Consider the following 17,747-nt stretch of genomic DNA (forward strand, 5'->3'; position numbering starts at 1 on the left):
CAACGTGTCCTGCAAACGCCACGCAGACACAAAGCTGCCGCCAGTGCAGGCTTCGGCCTACACCCTGCTCCCTCTCCTCCTCCTGCTGACCCTGGGCTCTAACAACGCCAGTTGGGGCCCGGAAGTGCTGGCTGCACAGAGCCAAACACCTCGCCAATGTGTCAGTGGGGTTCAGCACCGCCAGCTGTTCCCCTGCTGTGTAGCCGGCATCGTGTCCTGCAAACGCCACGCAGACACAAAGCTGCCGCCAGTGCAGGCTTCGGCCTACACCCTGCTCCCTCTCCTCCTCCTGCTGACCCTGGGCTCTAACAACGCCAGTTGGGGCCCGGAAGTGCTGGCTGCACAGAGCCAAACACCTCGCCAATGTGTCAGTGGGGTTCAGCACCGCCAGCTGTTCCCCTGCTGTGTAGCCGGCAACGTGTCCTGCAACAGCCACGCAGACACAAAGCTGCCGCCAGTGCAGGCTTCGGCCTACACTCTGCTCCCTCTCCTCCTCCTCCTGCTGACCCTGGGCTCTAACAACGCCAGTTGGGGCCCGGAAGTGCTGGCTGCACAGAGCCAAACACCCGCCAATGTGTCAGTGGGGTTCAGCACCGCCAGCTGTTCCCCTGCTGTGTAGCCGGCAACGTGTCCTGCAACAGCCACGCAGACACAAAGCTGCCGCCAGTGCAGGCTTCGGCCTACACTCTGCTCCCTCTCCTCTTGCTGACCCCGGGCTCTAACACCGCCAGTTGGGGCCCGGAAGTGCTGGCTGCACAGAGCCAAACACCTCGCCAATGTGTCAGTGGGGTTCAGCACCACCAGCTGTTCCCCTGCTGTGTAGCCGGCATTGTGTCCTGCAACAGCCACGCAGACACAAGAACTGAAATTGAAGGGAACCTGTCCCCTTCTCCCCCAGGCGTTTGTATGTTTTACAGCCACCTTGTACAGCAGTAATGATGCATGTGTGCAAGGTGGCTCATAAACTTATTCTCCTTGCACATGTGGAACTGAACACGTCTAAAATGTGTCCTCTGAGACCTTTAAAACGTCCCTGAGGTCTGACTTTCCTTTGTAATGACACGCATCAACCCCCTTGGTAGCGCTGCCCGTCTTCTGGCATCATTGTTTGGCTGGCTGCGCCTCTGCGGCCGCTCTGCCCCACACAACGCCCCTCGGTGTCTTATTCATTTTGACTGCGAAGGTGTGATTGATGGGCATGAGCAGTGCATATGTTCGCCTGTCCCTCATCTCCTTCCGCCTTCTTCAGACTGTGCGGCTTCATGGCCGTGGCATGCGATAAGGGATCAGCTGACGCCGCACAGTCTGAAGCAGGTGTAAGGACCCGAGTGTGAGAGGCGAACATATGTACTGCGCCAGGCCATGAATCCCAGCCCCGCAGTGTTTTAACAATGTAAAGACACTGCGGGGCTGGGATTCATGGTCATCGCGAACCGCAACGGCCGACATTGAATGATGTCAGAAGATGGGCAGCGCTAACAGCGCAAGGCCAAGGGATAACACGACAGCGCAGACTCCTGTACAGCAAATAACAACGCTCAGGAGGCTGCGCCCAGCACCAAGGTGGGATTCTTGACATCTGTGCTGCGTCTCATTAAGAAGGAAACTCCCGCCTCCAAGACAGTTTGACTGTATAAGGGGCTAAATGTCATACGTGTTTCATTCAGCGTGTGCAAGGAACAAAATTTAAAAGAGCAACCTTTGACTTGTGCAGCATTACTGCTGGCAAAGGTGTGTCTCTTCTAGTTTGTAACCCCTGAGGGGGGTTAAAGGTTACTTTTAAAATTGGTTCAATTAGGCTTCGGCCTACACTCTGCTCCCTCTCCTCCTCCTGCTGACCCTGGGCTCTAACAACGCCAGTCGGGGCCCGGAAGTGCTGGCTGCACAGAGCCAAACACCTCGCCAATGTGTCAGTGGGGTTCAGCACCGCCAGCTGTTCCCCTGCTGTGTAGCCGGCAACGTGTCCTGCAAAAGCCACGCAGACACAAAGCTGCCGCCAGTGCAGGCTTCGGCCTACACTCTGCTCCCTCTACTCCTCCTGCTGACCCTGGGCTCTAACAACGCCAGTTGGGGCCCGGAAGTGCTGGCTGCACAGAGCCAAACACCCGCCAATGTGTCAGTGGGGTTCAGCACCGCCAGCTGTTCCCCTGCTGTGTAGCCGGCATCGTGTCCTGCAAATGCCACGCAGACACAACAGACCTCCAAATGCCTCCAGTGCAGGCTTCGGCCTACACTCTGCTCCCCCTGCTGACCCTTTGCTCCAACACCACTAGTTGGGGCTCTAAGAAGACAAGCTTGAATAGGTCCCCATCCTGGTTCCAGTACCGTCAACTGGTTCCGGGTAGAGCCTTTGGCTTAGGTGCCTCCTTCTGGGTATCCGAGTTCCACCAACGTCAGGTGGTCCTTGGTAGTGCTTTCAGGCACGGGTACCTCCTGCTTAGTAACCGGGTTCCAGTAACGTCAGCTAGTCCTCGGTAGTTCCATTGGCTCTTGGACCTTCGGCTACCCATCCGGGTTCCAGTACCGTCAGCTGGTTCTCGGCAGTGTCTTTTGCTCTTGTACCTTCTGCTCCCCATCCTGGTTCCAGTACCGTCAGCTGGTTCTGGGCAGAGCCTTTGGCTTAGTTGCTTCCCTCTGGGTATCCGAGTTCCACCAATGTCAGGTGGTCCTTGGTAGTGCTTTCAGGCACGGGTACCTCCTGCTTAGTAACCGGGTTCCAGTAACGTCAGCTGGTCCTCGGTAGTTCCATTTGCTCTTGGACCTTCGGGTAGCCATCCGAGTTCCAGTTCCATCAGCTGTTTCTCGGCATTTTCTCAGCCTTCTTGTACCTTCCGCTACATTTCCAAGTACAAGACCCTAAAGACGATGACCCGGAAGACCACCCCTAAGATGACGACGACACCAGAGACGACAACCACTGAGATGACGATGACCCTGGAGATGACGACGACGACGACATGGGAGACCGAGAAGCAGAAGAACAAGAGGCTGCAGAACAAAGAGCAGAAGAACATTAAGCATAACACTAAATATCAGAGCAAAAGATATTATCTAAATTATAAGCGGAAGAAGACTAAGCAGTGTATGGGGGTGAGTCCGTTCCTCCTCGTGGTGCCCCTGGATAAAGCCTGATGCTGCAGGCCAAACTGAACGCGGACAAATGTAACTCTTTTGTGACAGGCAGAACGGAAGGTGTAATCTTCAAACTTTTATAGATAACAACTACGGGAATGCCTGTCACAAATAAGAATTTGATGAAGAACTTGAATATGAAGAAGAATAATAGTTAAATAAAAAGAATATGAAGAATGTAACAAAAAAAATAATAGGTAGAAGATGAAGAAGAAGATGAATAAGGTGAAGAAGAAGTTGATGTCAAAGATGCTGCTGAGGATGATGAAGAAGAAAGTGTCGGAGAAGTAAAAAAGAAGGTGAAGGGCATGGAAGTAGTGAAACATCAATATCTGACAAAATAAAAAAAATCTTAACATAGTCAATATCTTTGTAACTCCGAACGTCTTAAAATTTTTTTTTAATTCCTGCTATTCTATTTGATTGGGCTAAACCTCTATGCCTTTAATGTCTCCGCCACCTCCCCCAATACATCCTTCATTATTCTTAGTTGTTTTCCTTCATGTAGAATGAACCTACAAGGAAAGAAAGGGTTTATTTTAATTCCGATATTTTCGTCCCATTGACTTGCATTGGGATCGGGTATCGGTATCGGATTAGATCCGATACTTTGACGGTATCGACCGATACTTTCCGATACCGATACTTTCCGATATCGGAAGGTATCGCTCAACACTAGTAATCACCAAGCAATATCCGTAGCCATTGTATGATGTTCCGATCATCAGGACTTCCAAAGGCGCATAGGTTTGGATATCTTAAATAGGAGCCCCCTGTTCCGAGGTTCGTTCAGCTCACACCGATTACATATTTGGGAAACTCCTTTGACCTTCTGCCACAATTAAGGCCAGTACACCAGTCGTTGCAACCACCGAATGGTCTTCTCTACACCAAGTGGGCACCCCTCTCATGAGCTTCTTTAGCCAGCTGCATTATCAGCGCTTCTGGAGCCACTACTTTCCAGGTAACATCGAATTCTCAAGGGAGTTGAATCTTTCGGCACAGCAGGCTATCTTTCAGGAAGAGCCTTTCCTACTGGTCGAAGATCTGCAGGATACTTGGGGTCAAAGCAGCCCTAGCTTCCTGATCAGGCCTTTGCACCAGGGCAACCCACTTCCTCAGCCTTGCCAGCTCCAAATCGGACTATTGCAGGTGTATCCACTCGTCCCTTGAGCGGCAAAGAATTTGGGTGAGTCTGGGCTCTTCTCTAGACTCCTGAGTGGTTACTACAGCCGCAGCGAACTGCTTAAAATCTGGGATCTCTTCACTCTCAAGTTCTTCACCTAAGTCTGTCTTTGGTTCGGCTTGGGTGATTCGGGACAAGGCATCTGCATGCGTATTCTGGGACCGATAGGAGATCTTGTACTGATATTTAGACGTCCTTGAGAGCGACCACTGTTCTAGAGCTCCCAGCTTTGTATTTTCTAGATGGGCCGGGGGGTTCTTGTCCATCCACATGTGTATTTCTGACCCCGACAAATACTCAGCAAACTTCTCAGTCATGGCCCATATTAGCACCAGAAACTTCAGTTTGAGCGTACTGTAATTGTCTGGATCCATTGTGTCTCTGTGACCTACTAGCATACGTGATCACCCACTCTCTTCCTTATTGTACCTGAGCCAATAGTGCCCCTAGTCCTTAAACGCTTCAATTGGTGTACATCGCGAAGGGCTGCAAGAAGTCAGGGTAGGCCAAGATTGGGGCATCTGTCAATGTCCTCTTCAATGCCTGAAATGCTAACTTGTCATAGGCCCCATTGAATGGGTTGACGTTTGACTCCCCCAGCTGTGCCCGCAACAACTCATTGAGTGGTACCGCAATCTTTTTGAAGTCCCTTAACAAACTGCGGTAGTATCCAGCCAAGCACTAGGAACGCTCAGAGTTTTCTAAGGTGGGTAGGCGTGGGCTCCTTCAGTACTGCAGCATACCTTCTTTGTGGTAGGGTAAACTTCCTCACTAGGCACGATGTGTCTCAGGTGTTCAATTTTTCACTTGAATAGGTGACACTTCTGGGGCTTTATTTTTAATCCTTGTCTTTGAAGCCGCTCCAGCACTTGCTCCAGCTGGTGAAGATATTCTTCAAACGTGGCGGAGTAGATGATTATGTCATCCAGATAGATCTAAGTGGCTTCAAAGTTCAGGTCTGCCAAGCATCTTTCCATCAAATGCTGAAAGGTTCCTGGTGCATTCGTCAGTCTGAAAGGCATCCGGTTGAACTCGAACACGCCCGTAGGGAGGACAAAGGCTGTTTTCTGGCAGTCCTTCTCAGCCATTGGGACTTGCCAGTAGCCGCTCGCTAATTCAAGTGAGGAAAAATATTTGGCTTTTCCTAACGCAGATAGGGACTCCTAAGTTCTGGACAAGGGATAGGAGTCCCGTACAGTACACGCGTTCAGCCTCCTGTAGTCCACGGAGAAACTCACGCAGGATACTAACTTTTTTCCGAACATGATGGAGGGCCGCCCAGGGACTCTGGTTCTTGCAGATCACGCCATTGCGTAGTATGTGGGCCAACAGTTCTTTCACCTCCTGGTACATCTGAGGTTGGACCTGCTGATACCTCTCTCGAATGGGAGCAGTTGTTCCTGTAAGGATCTCATGAGAAAAGCATGGGTGCACCCAAAGTCCTCTTCATGCTGTACGAACACCTCTCGATATTGCTATAACTGTTCAACCTGCCAAACTTACCTCGAGGAAAACTCAGTGAAGTTGTCCTCCATCTGTTCCATGAGGTGAAGTCCAGCCAGTGGTTTGCTTTGGCTTTCCTGACTATCAAGCGACACCGCTCTGGTCCATGGGTCTCTTCCCATTGGTGTCAGTCCTATAGCATCAGGTCTGGGGAGATCTTCCGCCATTATATAAACTCGAGCCACTTCTTGTTGGGGCATCAACTGTAGAATTGCTCCACTTACGTTTTTACAGCGCACAAGTATTTGTCCCTGTCGCACGGTGGCCAGGGTGCGGGCAACCAATAATCCGGAGATCGCTTCTTCTCTATCAATAGGCTCAATATGGATGTCCACACTCTAACGATACATGGGCCAGTACTGGCATATTGAGTACAGTCTGTCCCACTGGCAGGGTCACTGTGTGGCTTCGGACGATATCAATACTTTGCCAAGATACTGGGAGGCAGTGGGTAACTCTTGAATTTCGCTGACTCACACTAGTTGCTAGAACACCTTTTTTACTTGCCGGGTCATGGGTGGAACAGGTCCATCTGTTGTTATCAGGGCCCTCAGCTAAGAATTCTCCCACCACTTTTTGCACATTCATGCCCAGGGTTAAAATGGGTCCTCTGCTTCTTGACCCCTTTGTCAACACTATAACTTTTCAGCCCAGATCCTTCCCGCATATCCGAACAAACACCCACACTACTCCTGCTACCGGGATAGGCATTTGATTAGCCGCCACCAGTCGGATGGTGTGTTCTCTTCTGGAGCAAGCAACTTTGCGAAAATGACTCTGGAAATATGGCTCAGGCATTCTGGTCACCTGAGACCCCGTGTCAATCAAGCAGTGAATGCTTTGCCCATTGAATTCAGTCCAGGTAATTTGCCTCTCGGAGACAATATCCTCAGAATTCTCTCTTCAACCCTCTGAGGCTCGAAACCCCATGGTATGCTCCACGACCGTGGGGCGCATTAGTTAGCTGGCACCCCCGTCTCCACCTTTCTCAATTTGGACAGTCTTTTGAAATGTTCCCCCTTCCACCTCAGGTCCAACACTCTCACTCGCGTTCCGCTGATGGGCTACGTACGTGACATGTTGTGATCCATAAGGAGCAACTTTCCCGCTCTGACCTTCTCTCACGTGAGTTTGGTTGATCAGCTGGAGGATTGGCAGCAAGGGTCCCCTTGATGCTGCAGAGCTCACATCGAATGTCACACATCTCTTGATGTATCTCCTGCACCCAGTCGGGATAAGTACGTGTTGACTCAGGGGTGACCACTTCTTCATGACTCTGGATAGCGGCGATGAGAACAGGGGTCTCTCTCTCTCAGAGACTGTAACTTTGACCCCTACCTCAAGGAAACCCAGATCGGGATTCAGACATGGGCTCTCCTTTAATATCTGCTTCAGAGAGGAGTCCTTTGGTCCAGCAATGAGTTGGTCCCGCATCACTTCGTCCAAGAGACCCAGTACTAGGTGCCTGTCTTGTGTCTTCTTAGTGATATGAGTCGTCAGTTCCTGCAATGCATTAAGACACTGAGCTATGGTCTCACTTTCCCCTTGGACCCGCTGGAACAACCGCATGCGAAGGTGCCTTAAGTCCGTGGTGTCACCATGCATATCCTCCAAGATTTTTATCTTTTCCACAGTGTCCCTAGGTGGGCGGTACATAACCGTCTGCCAGGCCTCCCCATCAAGGGTCAGGAGGGTTAACTCGGCCTGAATGGAAGAGGTCAGGGAATCCATACGTAGCATACTTTTCAGCATCTCTGCCCAGTCCCACAGCAACACGCTGCTCCCTGTGAACTTCGGAAGGTTGCTGACCATAGCCCCCAAGGTTACATTTCCCTTGCCGGGCTTGGTCACAGAGTGGTCCGCCATCTCTGTATCTGAATGTTGCATCCTGCCAAATGCGCTAAAACTAATACGGGTGTCTGGATGCAACGAGCAGAGATCACGAAGTGGAAACAGCCAAGGGTTGATATAATGCTATCTATATACAACAGTAACTTTTAAACAATTAGTGTTAGTAGCTATTCAATTTAACAGTAGAGGGAATAACAACAGGTTTAGAATAAACAAGAAAGTCTTTCAATAGTTAACGTTAGTGTCCTTTTTACAAAGGTGGTGCGCCCAGTCTTGGGAGTCACCACGTGAGTTCTCACTCAAAGCTCTGGTTTTAGCAGGGGTCACCAGGTTTTCCCGCTAGGCTGCAAGACTCTTCCTAAAATAGTATATTAAACCCCATTGAGCCTCTAACGCACCAACCGGTCCCCTTCCAACCTGTACTCCTAGTCCCAGCTGACCCCGTTACTGTTTGATAGCTGGAAGTGACGGCCCTGCTCACTTGCGCCGTTCCTCCTCAATCGCATGCGTGCCTCTCCTGTTGCAGTCTCTACATGGGTCTTCTCGGCTTGACCATCAACAGAAGTCTCTCAGGCTCAAGGCGAAGAGGACTGGGCATCAGCTCTTGATGGACATAGTTGGGCCTCGGAGACTTGACCAGCGCAGGGAGCAGCTTCTGGCTCTGACCAGTGTAAGCCGTTCTTGGTGATATCTTCTGGGAAATGCAGACCTTGCCAGACAGTTACCGACATCTGGGTGGCATATACTCCCCCCGAGGCCTGACACGCTGGTCTCAATGGTGTCTCTGGAGCACATCTGCCCAGATCCCTTCCCTGGTGCCAAATATTATTATTATTATTATACATTTTTATAGCACCATTTATTCCATGGCGTTTTACATGTGAACGGGGCAAATATAGACAAGTACAATAAACATGAGTAAAACAAGGCACACACAACTACAGGAGGAGAGAGGACCCTGCCCACGAGGGCTCAGTCTATAGGGGATGGGCGAGGAGAGGGTAGAGCTGGTCATGTGGCAGTTCAGTAGAGTGGGGATGACTGCAGGTTGTAGGCTTGTCGGAAGAGGTGGGTCCTCAGGTTCCTTTTGAAGGTTTCCGTGGTAGGTGAGAGCCTGATGTATTAGGGTAGAGAGTTCCAGAGTATAGGGGAAACACGGAAGAAGTCTTGGATGCGGTTGTGGGAGGAAGAGATGAGAGAGGAGTAGAGAAGGAGATCGTGAGACGATCGAAGGTTGCGTGTAGGTAGGTACCGGGAGACCATGTCACAAATGTATGGAGGAGTCAGGTTGTGAATTGCTTTGTATGTCATTGTTAGTGTTTTGAACTGTAGCCTCTGGGCAATAGGAAGCCAGTGAAGGGCCTGGCAGAGAGGAGAGGCAAGTGAGTAACTGTGAGACAGGTGGAATAGTCGGGCATCAGAGATTAGGATGGATTGGAGTGGTGCCAGAGTGCTAGAAGGGAGGTCAGAGTAGGAGGTGGCAGTAGTCGATGCGGGAGATGATACGGGCATCTACTAGTGTTTTGTGGTTTCATGGTCAAGGAATGCACGGATCCGGGAAATGTTTTTGAGTTGGAATCGGCAAGAGGAGGCAAGTTGGAATCGGCAAAAGGAGGCAAGGGCTTGAATATGTGGTTTGAAAGGGAGGGTAGAGTCAAGGATCACTGTTATGATCCTAGTGGGAGAGGATCTCTGGTATTCCGGCTAAGTCTGCAAAAACATAGAACCAGCTCTAGGGAGGTGGAAACTGGGCTGACCGCATACCTGATCCTAACACACAACTAGCAGTAGCCGGTGAACGTGCCTACGTTGTTCCTAGACGTCTCGAGCCAGCCGGAGAACTGACTACCCCTAAAGAGAAAATAAGACCTCACTTGCCTCTAGGGAAATTAACCCCAAAGATATAGAAAGCCCCCAACAAATAATAACGGTGAGGTAAGAGGAAAACACAAACGTAGAGATGAACTAGATTCAGCAAAGTGAGGCCCACTAATATAGATAGGCAGAAAATAGAAAGTGAACTATGCGGTCAGCAGAAAACCCTGCAAAAACATCCACGCTGAATATTCAAGAACCCCCGCACCGACTAACGGTGTGAGGGGAGAATATCAGCCCCCTCGAGCTTCCAGCAAGCTAGAAAATCACATTTTGGGCAAGCTCGACAAAAAACACTGATAATGCAAATGATCCAAAGTATGCAAACAGAACTTAGCTTTTCTTGCTTGAGACAGATGGCAAGGAATCAGGAGGAGACCAATTTGGACTGAATACATCGATACCAGGCACAAGACTGAGTTTCCAGGAAGGCTAAATAGGAAAACACCCACAGCTTAACGAAACAGCTGAGTCCAAGCCTGAGGAAAGACAAGACTCATACCGTACCGCTTGTGACCACTAGAGGGAGCCCAGAAACATAGTTCACAACAGTACCCCCCCTTCAGGAGGGGTCACCGAACCCTCACCAAGACGCCCAGGGCGATCAGGATGAGCAGCGTGAAAGGCACGAACCAAATCGGCCGCATGAATATCAGAGGCGACAACCCAGGAATTATCCTCCTGACCATAGCCATTCCACTTAACCAGATACTGAAGCCTCCGTCTAGAGATACGAGAATCCAAGATCTTCTCCACCACGTACTCCAACTCGCCCTCAACTAACACCGGAGCAGGAGGCTCAACAGCAGGAACCACAGGCACCACGTACCGCCGTAACAAAGACCTATGGAACACATTATGAATGGCAAACAACACCGGAAGGTCCAAACGAAAAGACACCGGGTTAAGGACTTCCAAAATCTTATAAGGACCGATAAAGCGAGGCTTGAACTTAGGAGAGGAGACCTTCAGAGGAACATACCGAGAAGACAACCAAACCAAATCCCCAACACGAAGTCAGTGACACACACCGCGGCGGCGGTTGGCAAAACGCTGAGCCTTCTCCTGTGACAATTTCAAATTGTCCACCACATGGTTCCAAATCCGCTGCAACCTATCCACCACGGAATCCACCCCAGGACAGTCAGAAGGCTCAACCTGACCCGAGGAAAAACGAGGATGAAAACCAGAATTGCAGAAAAAGGGCGAAACCAAAGTAGTAGAACTAGCCCGATTATTAAGGGCAAACTCGGCCAGTGGCAAAAAGGTCACCCAATCATCCTGATCAGCAGAAACAAAACATCTTAAATACGTTTCCAATGTCTGATTAGCTCGCTCGGTTTGGCCATTAGTCTGAGGATGAAAGGCCGACGAAAAAGACAAATCAATGCCCATCTTAGCACAAAAGGATCGCCAGAATCTGGACACAAACTGGGATCCTCTGTCAGACACGATATTCTCAGGAATGCCATGCAAACGAACCACATTCTGAAAGAACAAAGGAACCAAATCGGAGGAGGAAGGCAACTTAGGCAAGGGCACCAAATGGACCATCTTGGAAAAACGATCACACACCACCCAGACGACAGACATTTCCTGAGATACTGGAAGATCTGAAATGAAATTGATGGAAATGTGCGTCCAAGGCCTCTTCGGGATAGGCAAGGGCAAAAGCAACCCGCTGGCACGAGAACAGCAAGGCTTAGCCCGAGCACAAATCCCACAGGACTGCACAAAGGAACGCACATCCCGTGACAAGGAAGGCCACCAAAAGGACCTAGCCACCAAATCTCTGGTACCAAAAATCCCAGGATGCCCCGCCAACACCGAAGAATGAACCTCGAAAATAACTCTGCTGGTCCATCTATCAGGGACAAACAGTCTCTCTGGTGGGCAATGATCAGGTCTATCAGCCTGAAATTTCTGCAGCACTCGTTGCAAATCTGGGGAAATGGCAGACAAAATAACTCCCTCTCTGAGAATACCAGCCGGTTCTGAGACTCCCGGAGAGTCAGGCACAAAACTCCTAGAAAGGGCATCAGCCTTCACGTTCTTCGAACCAGGCAGGTATGAAACCACAAAGTCAAAACGGGAGAAAAACAACGACCAACGAGCCTGTCTAGGATTCAGGCGCTTGGCAGACTCGAGATACATCAGATTTTTGTGATCAGTCAAGACCACCACACGATGCTTAGCTCCCTCGAGCCAATGTCGCCACTCCTCAAATGCCCACTTCATAGCCAACAACTCCCGATTACCGACATCATAGTTCCGCTCAGCAGGCGAAAATTTCCTTGAAAAAAAAGCACATGGCTTCATCACAGAGCCATCAGAGCTTCTCTGCGACAAAACAGCCCCTGCACCAATCTCAGAAGCATCAACTTCAACCTGAAAGGGAAGTGAGACATCTGGCTGGCACAGGACTGGCGCTGAAGTAAACCGGCGCTTCAGCTCCCGAAAGGCCTCCACGGCCGCAGGAGACCAATTAGTAACATCAGAACCTTTCTTGGTCATATCCGTCAAAGGTTTAACTACGCTAGAAAAATTAGCGATAAAACGACGGTAAAAATTAGCAAAGCCCAAGAATTTCTGAAGACTCTTAACAGACGTGGGCTGAGTCCAGTCATGAATGGCTCGGACCTTGACTGGGTCCATCTCCACCGTAGAAGGGGAAAAAATAAAACCCAAAAAGGAAACCTTCTGTACTCCAAAGAGACATTTTGAGCCCTTCACAAATAAAGCATTATCACGCAGAACCTGAAACACCATCCTGACCTGCTTCACATGGGAATCCCAATCATCAGAAAAAAACAGAATATCATCCAGATAAACAATCATAAATTTATCCAGATACTTCCGGAAGATGTCATGCATGAAGGACTGAAACACAGAAGGAGCATTAGAAAGTCCAAAAGGCATCACCAAGTACTCAAAATGGCCTTCGGGCGTATTAAATGCTGTTTTCCATTCATCTCCCTGCTTAATACGCACAAGGTTATACGCACCACGAAGATCTATCTTGGTGAACCAACTGGCACCCTTAATCCGAGCAAACAAATCGGACAATAATGGCAAAGGATACTGAAATTTGACCGTGATTTTATTTAGAAGACGATAATCTATACAAGGTCTCAAAGACCCGTCTTTCTTGGCCACAAAAAAAAAACCTGCACCAAGAGGGGAAGAGGATGGGCGAATATGTCCCTTCTCCAAAGACTCCTTTATATAATTCCGCATCGCGGCATGCTCTGGCACAGATAAATTAAAGAGTCGTCCCTTAGGAAATTTACTACCAGGAATCAAATCTATAGCACAATCACAGTCCCTATGAGGAGGAAGGGCACTGGACCTGGGCTCATTAAATACATCCTGATAGTCTGACAAAAACTCAGGGATCTCAGAAGGAGTAGAAGAAGCAATAGACACCAACGGAGAATCGCCATGAATCCCCCTGACAACCCCAACTTGACACAGTCATAGCTTTCCAATCTAAAACTGGATTATGGGCCTGTAACCATGGCAGACCCAAAATGACAACATCATGCATTTTATGCAGTACAAGAAAACGAATCACCTCCTGATGTACAGGAGTCATGCACATGGTCACTTGCGTCCAATACTGAGGTTTATTCTCTGCCAATGGCGTAGCATCAATTCCTCTAAGAGGAATAGGAATTTCCAAAGGCTCCAGGACAAAACCACAGCGCCTTGCAAACGACAAGTCCATCAGACTCAGGGCAGCACCAGAGTCCACAAAAGCCATAGCTGAGTAAGAAGATAATGAACAAATTAAAGTCACAGACAAAATAAATTTAGGCTGCAAAGTACCAATGGCGACAGGATTAACGACTTTTTTTAAGCGTTTAGAGCATGCTGAGATAACATGTGTAGAATCACCACAGTAAAAACACAACCCATTTTGACGTCTATGATTTTGCCGTTCGGCTCTGGTCTGAATTCTGTCACATTGCATAGAGTCAGGTGTCTGTTCAGACAGCACCGCCAGAGGATTAGCAGATTTGCGCTCCCGCAAACGCCGATCAATCTGAATGGCCAGAGCCATAGAATCACTCAGACTTGTAGGGATGGGAAAACCCACCATCACATTCTTAATGGCTTCAGAAAGACCATCTCTGAAATTTGCGGCCAGGGCACACTCATTCCATTGAGTAAGCACAGACCATTTCCGAAATTTTTGACAATACACCTCAGCTTCATCCTGACCCTGAGAGATAGCCAGCAACGCCTTTTCTGCCTGATTTTCAAGATTAGGCTCCTCATAAAGCAATCCAAGCGCCAGAAAAAATGCATCTACATTCACCAATACAGGATCTCCTGGCGCCAGTGAGAAGGCCCAATCTTGAGGGTCGCCACGCAAGAAGGAGATAACAATTTTAACTTGCTGAGTAGAATCACCAGAGTAACGAGGTCTCAAAGACAGAAACAATTTACAATTATTCCTAAAATTCGAAAACTTAGATCTATCTCCAAAGAATAGCTCAGGAATAGGTATCTTTGGCTCAGACATAGGACTACGAATAACAAAATCCTGAATGCCTTGCACCCTTGCAGCAAGCTGATCCACACTAGTAATCAGAGTCTGAACATCCATGTCTGCAGCAGAGCTCCAAGCCACTCAGAGAATAAGGGGAAAAAAAAAAAGTACTCAGAACTTCTTTTTAATCCCGCTTCTGCATTGCATGAAATATTTCCTTTAGGCCTGGTATACTGTTATGATCCTAGTGGGAGAGGATCTCTGGTATTCCGGCTAAGTCTGCAAAAACAGAACCAGCTCTAGGGAGGTGGAAACTGGGCTGACCGCATACCTGATCCTAACACACAACTAGCAGTAGCCGGTGAACGTGCCTACGTTGTTCCTAGACGTCTCGAGCCAGCCGGAGAACTGACTACCCCTAAAGAGAAAATAAGACCTCACTTGCCTCTAGGGAAATTAACCCCAAAGATATAGAAAGCCCCCAACAAATAATAACGGTGAGGTAAGAGGAAAACACAAACGTAGAGATGAACTAGATTCAGCAAAGTGAGGCCCACTAATATAGATAGGCAGAAAATAGAAAGTGAACTATGCGGTCAGCAGAAAACCCTGCAAAAACATCCACGCTGAATATTCAAGAACCCCCGCACCGACTAACGGTGTGAGGGGAGAATATAAGCCCCCTCGAGCTTCCAGCAAGCTAGAAAATCACATTTTGGGCAAGCTGGACAAAAAACACTGATAATGCAAATGATCCAAAGTATGCAAACAGAACTTAGCTTTTCTTGCTTGAGACAGATGGCAAGGAATCAGGAGGAGACCAATTTGGACTGAATACATCGATACCAGGCACAAGACTGAGTTTCCAGGAAGGCTAAATAGGAAAACACCCACAGCTTAACGAAACAGCTGAGTCCAAGCCTGAGGAAAGACAAGACTCATACCATACCGCTTGTGACCACTAGAGGGAGCCCAGAAACCTAGTTCACAAAAGATCACCCCGAGGCACCGAGCGTGTGGGACTGGGGAAAGTGAGCAGCCATTGACATTGATGGATAGGTCGGGTGGAGGAGTAGAGTGAGGTGGGGGAAAGATGATGATTTCTGTTTTTGTCCATGTTCAGTTTTAGAAAACGAGCAGAAAAGAAGGATGAAATGGCAGACAGACATTGTGGGATTTTGGTCAGTAAGGAAGTGAAGTTGAGTCCAGATAGGTAGATCTGCGTGTCATCAGCGAAGAGATGGTATTGTAAACCGTGGGATTCTATGGGCTGTCCCAGGCCGAAGGTGTAGATGGAGAAGAGTAAGGGTCCTAGAACTGAGCCTTGGGGAACACTGACAGACAGGGAGCGAGATGAGGAGGTGGTGTGGGAGAGGGAGACACTGAATGTCCGGTCTGTTAGATATGATGAGATCCAGGATAGGGCCAAGTCTGTGATGCCAAGAGATGAGAGAATCTGTAACAGGAGGGAGTGGTCCACAGTGTCGAAGGCAGAAGACTGGTCCAGGAGGAGGAGGACAGAGTAGTGACGCTTGCTCTTGGAGGTTAGTAGGTCATTGGTCACTTTATCCTCGTGGAGGGGCGCGCAGGGCTTTTATATATTTGGGAAGTCTTTCCTGTAGGTCACCTGATCCAGTCAAGGTCTCTCCCCCTGCAAACTTTCCAGCATACTTTGGTACCACTTGATTTTGGCTAGCCAGCAGATGGCAGCCTCTCCTCATCAGTGGCACCTCCTGCAAGAGTTCTCCACATAAGCCATGGCTTCCTTTCACAACATCATTATTATCTATGGGAATAACAGATGGACAGAACTAGAGAGGTGAGGACCCTGGAAATGTCTGTAGTGTGATTTATTAATATGTCTCTCCATAACCAGGATTACACAATAGTGAAGAAGACCTCTAGTGAGCGTTGTCAGGACCCTGTGTCTGAGGGATGGGAAAGACCCCTGAGCCCAATCACGGGGCCTCCACCTCACCCCCTGAAACATGAGGACATCAATGACCAGAAGATCCTAGAACTTCTCTACAAGATGATTGAGCTTCTGACTGGAGAGGTGACACTGCTGGGAATGCTGGGACATTATACAGTAATGCTATGAAGGGATTGGGTGGATGACGATATCATTGTATTTGTCAGATTCCTATAAGATTTCAGGATGTCTCCATCTATTTCTCCATGGAGGAGTGGGAGTATTTAGAAGGACACAAAGATCTGTACAAGGACTTCATGATGGAGGTTCCCTGGCCCCTCACATCACCAGGTAATAGACAGGACTAAATAATATATAAAAATAAAGATTATTATTATTAGCACCAACATATTCCGCACCGCTTAACAGTTTAAGGCTGTGTGCCTACGTTCAGGATTTTTAGCGTTTTTACGTCTGTTTTCCGCTTCGAAAACGCTAAAAAAAAGCTTACATTAACCCCTTGGGATTTTTCGTTTTCCGTGTTCGTTTTTCACTCCCCTCCTTCCCAGAGCCATAACTTTTTTATTTTTCCATGAATTTGGCCATGTGAGGGCTTATTTTTTGCGGGACGAGTTGTACTTTTGAACGACATCATTGGTTTTACCATGTCGTGTACTAGAAAACGGGAAAAAAATTCCAAGTGCGTTGAAATTGCAAAAAAAGTGCAATCCCACACTTGTTTTTTGCTTGGCTTTTTTGCTAGGTTCACTAAATGCTAAAACTGACCTGCTATTATGATTCTCCAGGTCATTACGAGTTCATAGACACCTAACATGACTAGGTTATGTTTTACCTAAGTGGTGAAAAAAAATTCCAAAGTTTGCTTAAAAAAAAAAAAATTGCGCCATTTTCCGATACTCGTAGCGTCTCCATTTTTCATGATCTGGGGTCGGATGAGGGCTTATTTTTTGCGTGCCGAGCTGGCGTTTTTAATGATTCCAATTGGGGGCAGACACGTTCTTTTGATCGCCCGCTATTGCATTTTAATGCAATGTCGCGGCGACCAAAAAAACTTAATTCTGGTGTTTCGATTTTTTTTCTCTTTACGCCGTTTAGCGATCAGGTTAATGCTTTTTTTTTTTATTGATAGATCGGGCGATCTATCCATATTCCAAATATGTGTAGGTTTGATTTTTTTTTTATTGATTTATTTTGAATGGGGCGAAAGGGGGTGATTTAAACTTTTATATTTATTTTATTTTTTCCACATTTTTTTTTACTTTTTTTTTTTTACTTTTTTTTTTTTACTTTTGCCATGCTTCTATAGCCTCCATAGGAGGCTAGAAGCAGGCACAACCCGATCGCCTCTGCTACATAGCAGCGATCTCATGTTCGCTGCTATGCAGCAGAATTGCAGGTGTGCTGTGAGCGCCGACCACAGGGTGGCGCTCACAGCTACCGGCGATCAGTAACCATAGAGGTCTCAAGGACCTCTATGTTTACCATTCTGAAGCATCGCCGACCTCCGATCATGTGACGGGGGTCGGCGATGACGTCATTTCCGGCCGCCCGGCCGGATGCAGTAGTTGAATGCCGCTGTCTGCGTTTGACAGCGGCATTTAACTAGTTAATAGCGGCGGGTGAATTGCGATTTCACCCGCCGCTATTGCGGGCACATGTCAGCTGTTCAAAACAGCTGACATGTCCCGGCTTTGATGCGGGCTCAACGTGGAGCCCTGCATCAAAGCAGGGGAGCTGACCTCGGACGTACTATCCCGTCGGAGGTCAGTAAG

At 48.4% G+C, this 17,747-nt stretch overlaps 1 protein-coding gene across 2 annotated transcripts in view; it reads left to right on the forward strand.

The window, feature by feature from the left end:
• Positions 1-17,747, forward strand: part of LOC143767252 (uncharacterized) — a 329,672-nt gene that overhangs the window by 13,942 nt on the left and 297,983 nt on the right. Inside the window, exons 3-4 of one of the 2 annotated variants that reach the window (XM_077255456.1) lie at positions 15,919-16,098; positions 16,182-16,305. In XM_077255456.1, coding sequence (XP_077111571.1) covers positions 15,919-16,098; positions 16,182-16,305 — 304 coding nt within the window. The remainder of the gene's footprint in view (positions 1-15,918; positions 16,099-16,181; positions 16,306-17,747) is intronic. The other variant, XM_077255454.1, reaches the window with a different exon arrangement.

This window comes from Ranitomeya variabilis, chromosome 4 (genome assembly GCF_051348905.1).
Source record: "Ranitomeya variabilis isolate aRanVar5 chromosome 4, aRanVar5.hap1, whole genome shotgun sequence".
Lineage (NCBI taxonomy): Eukaryota > Metazoa > Chordata > Amphibia > Anura > Dendrobatidae > Ranitomeya > Ranitomeya variabilis.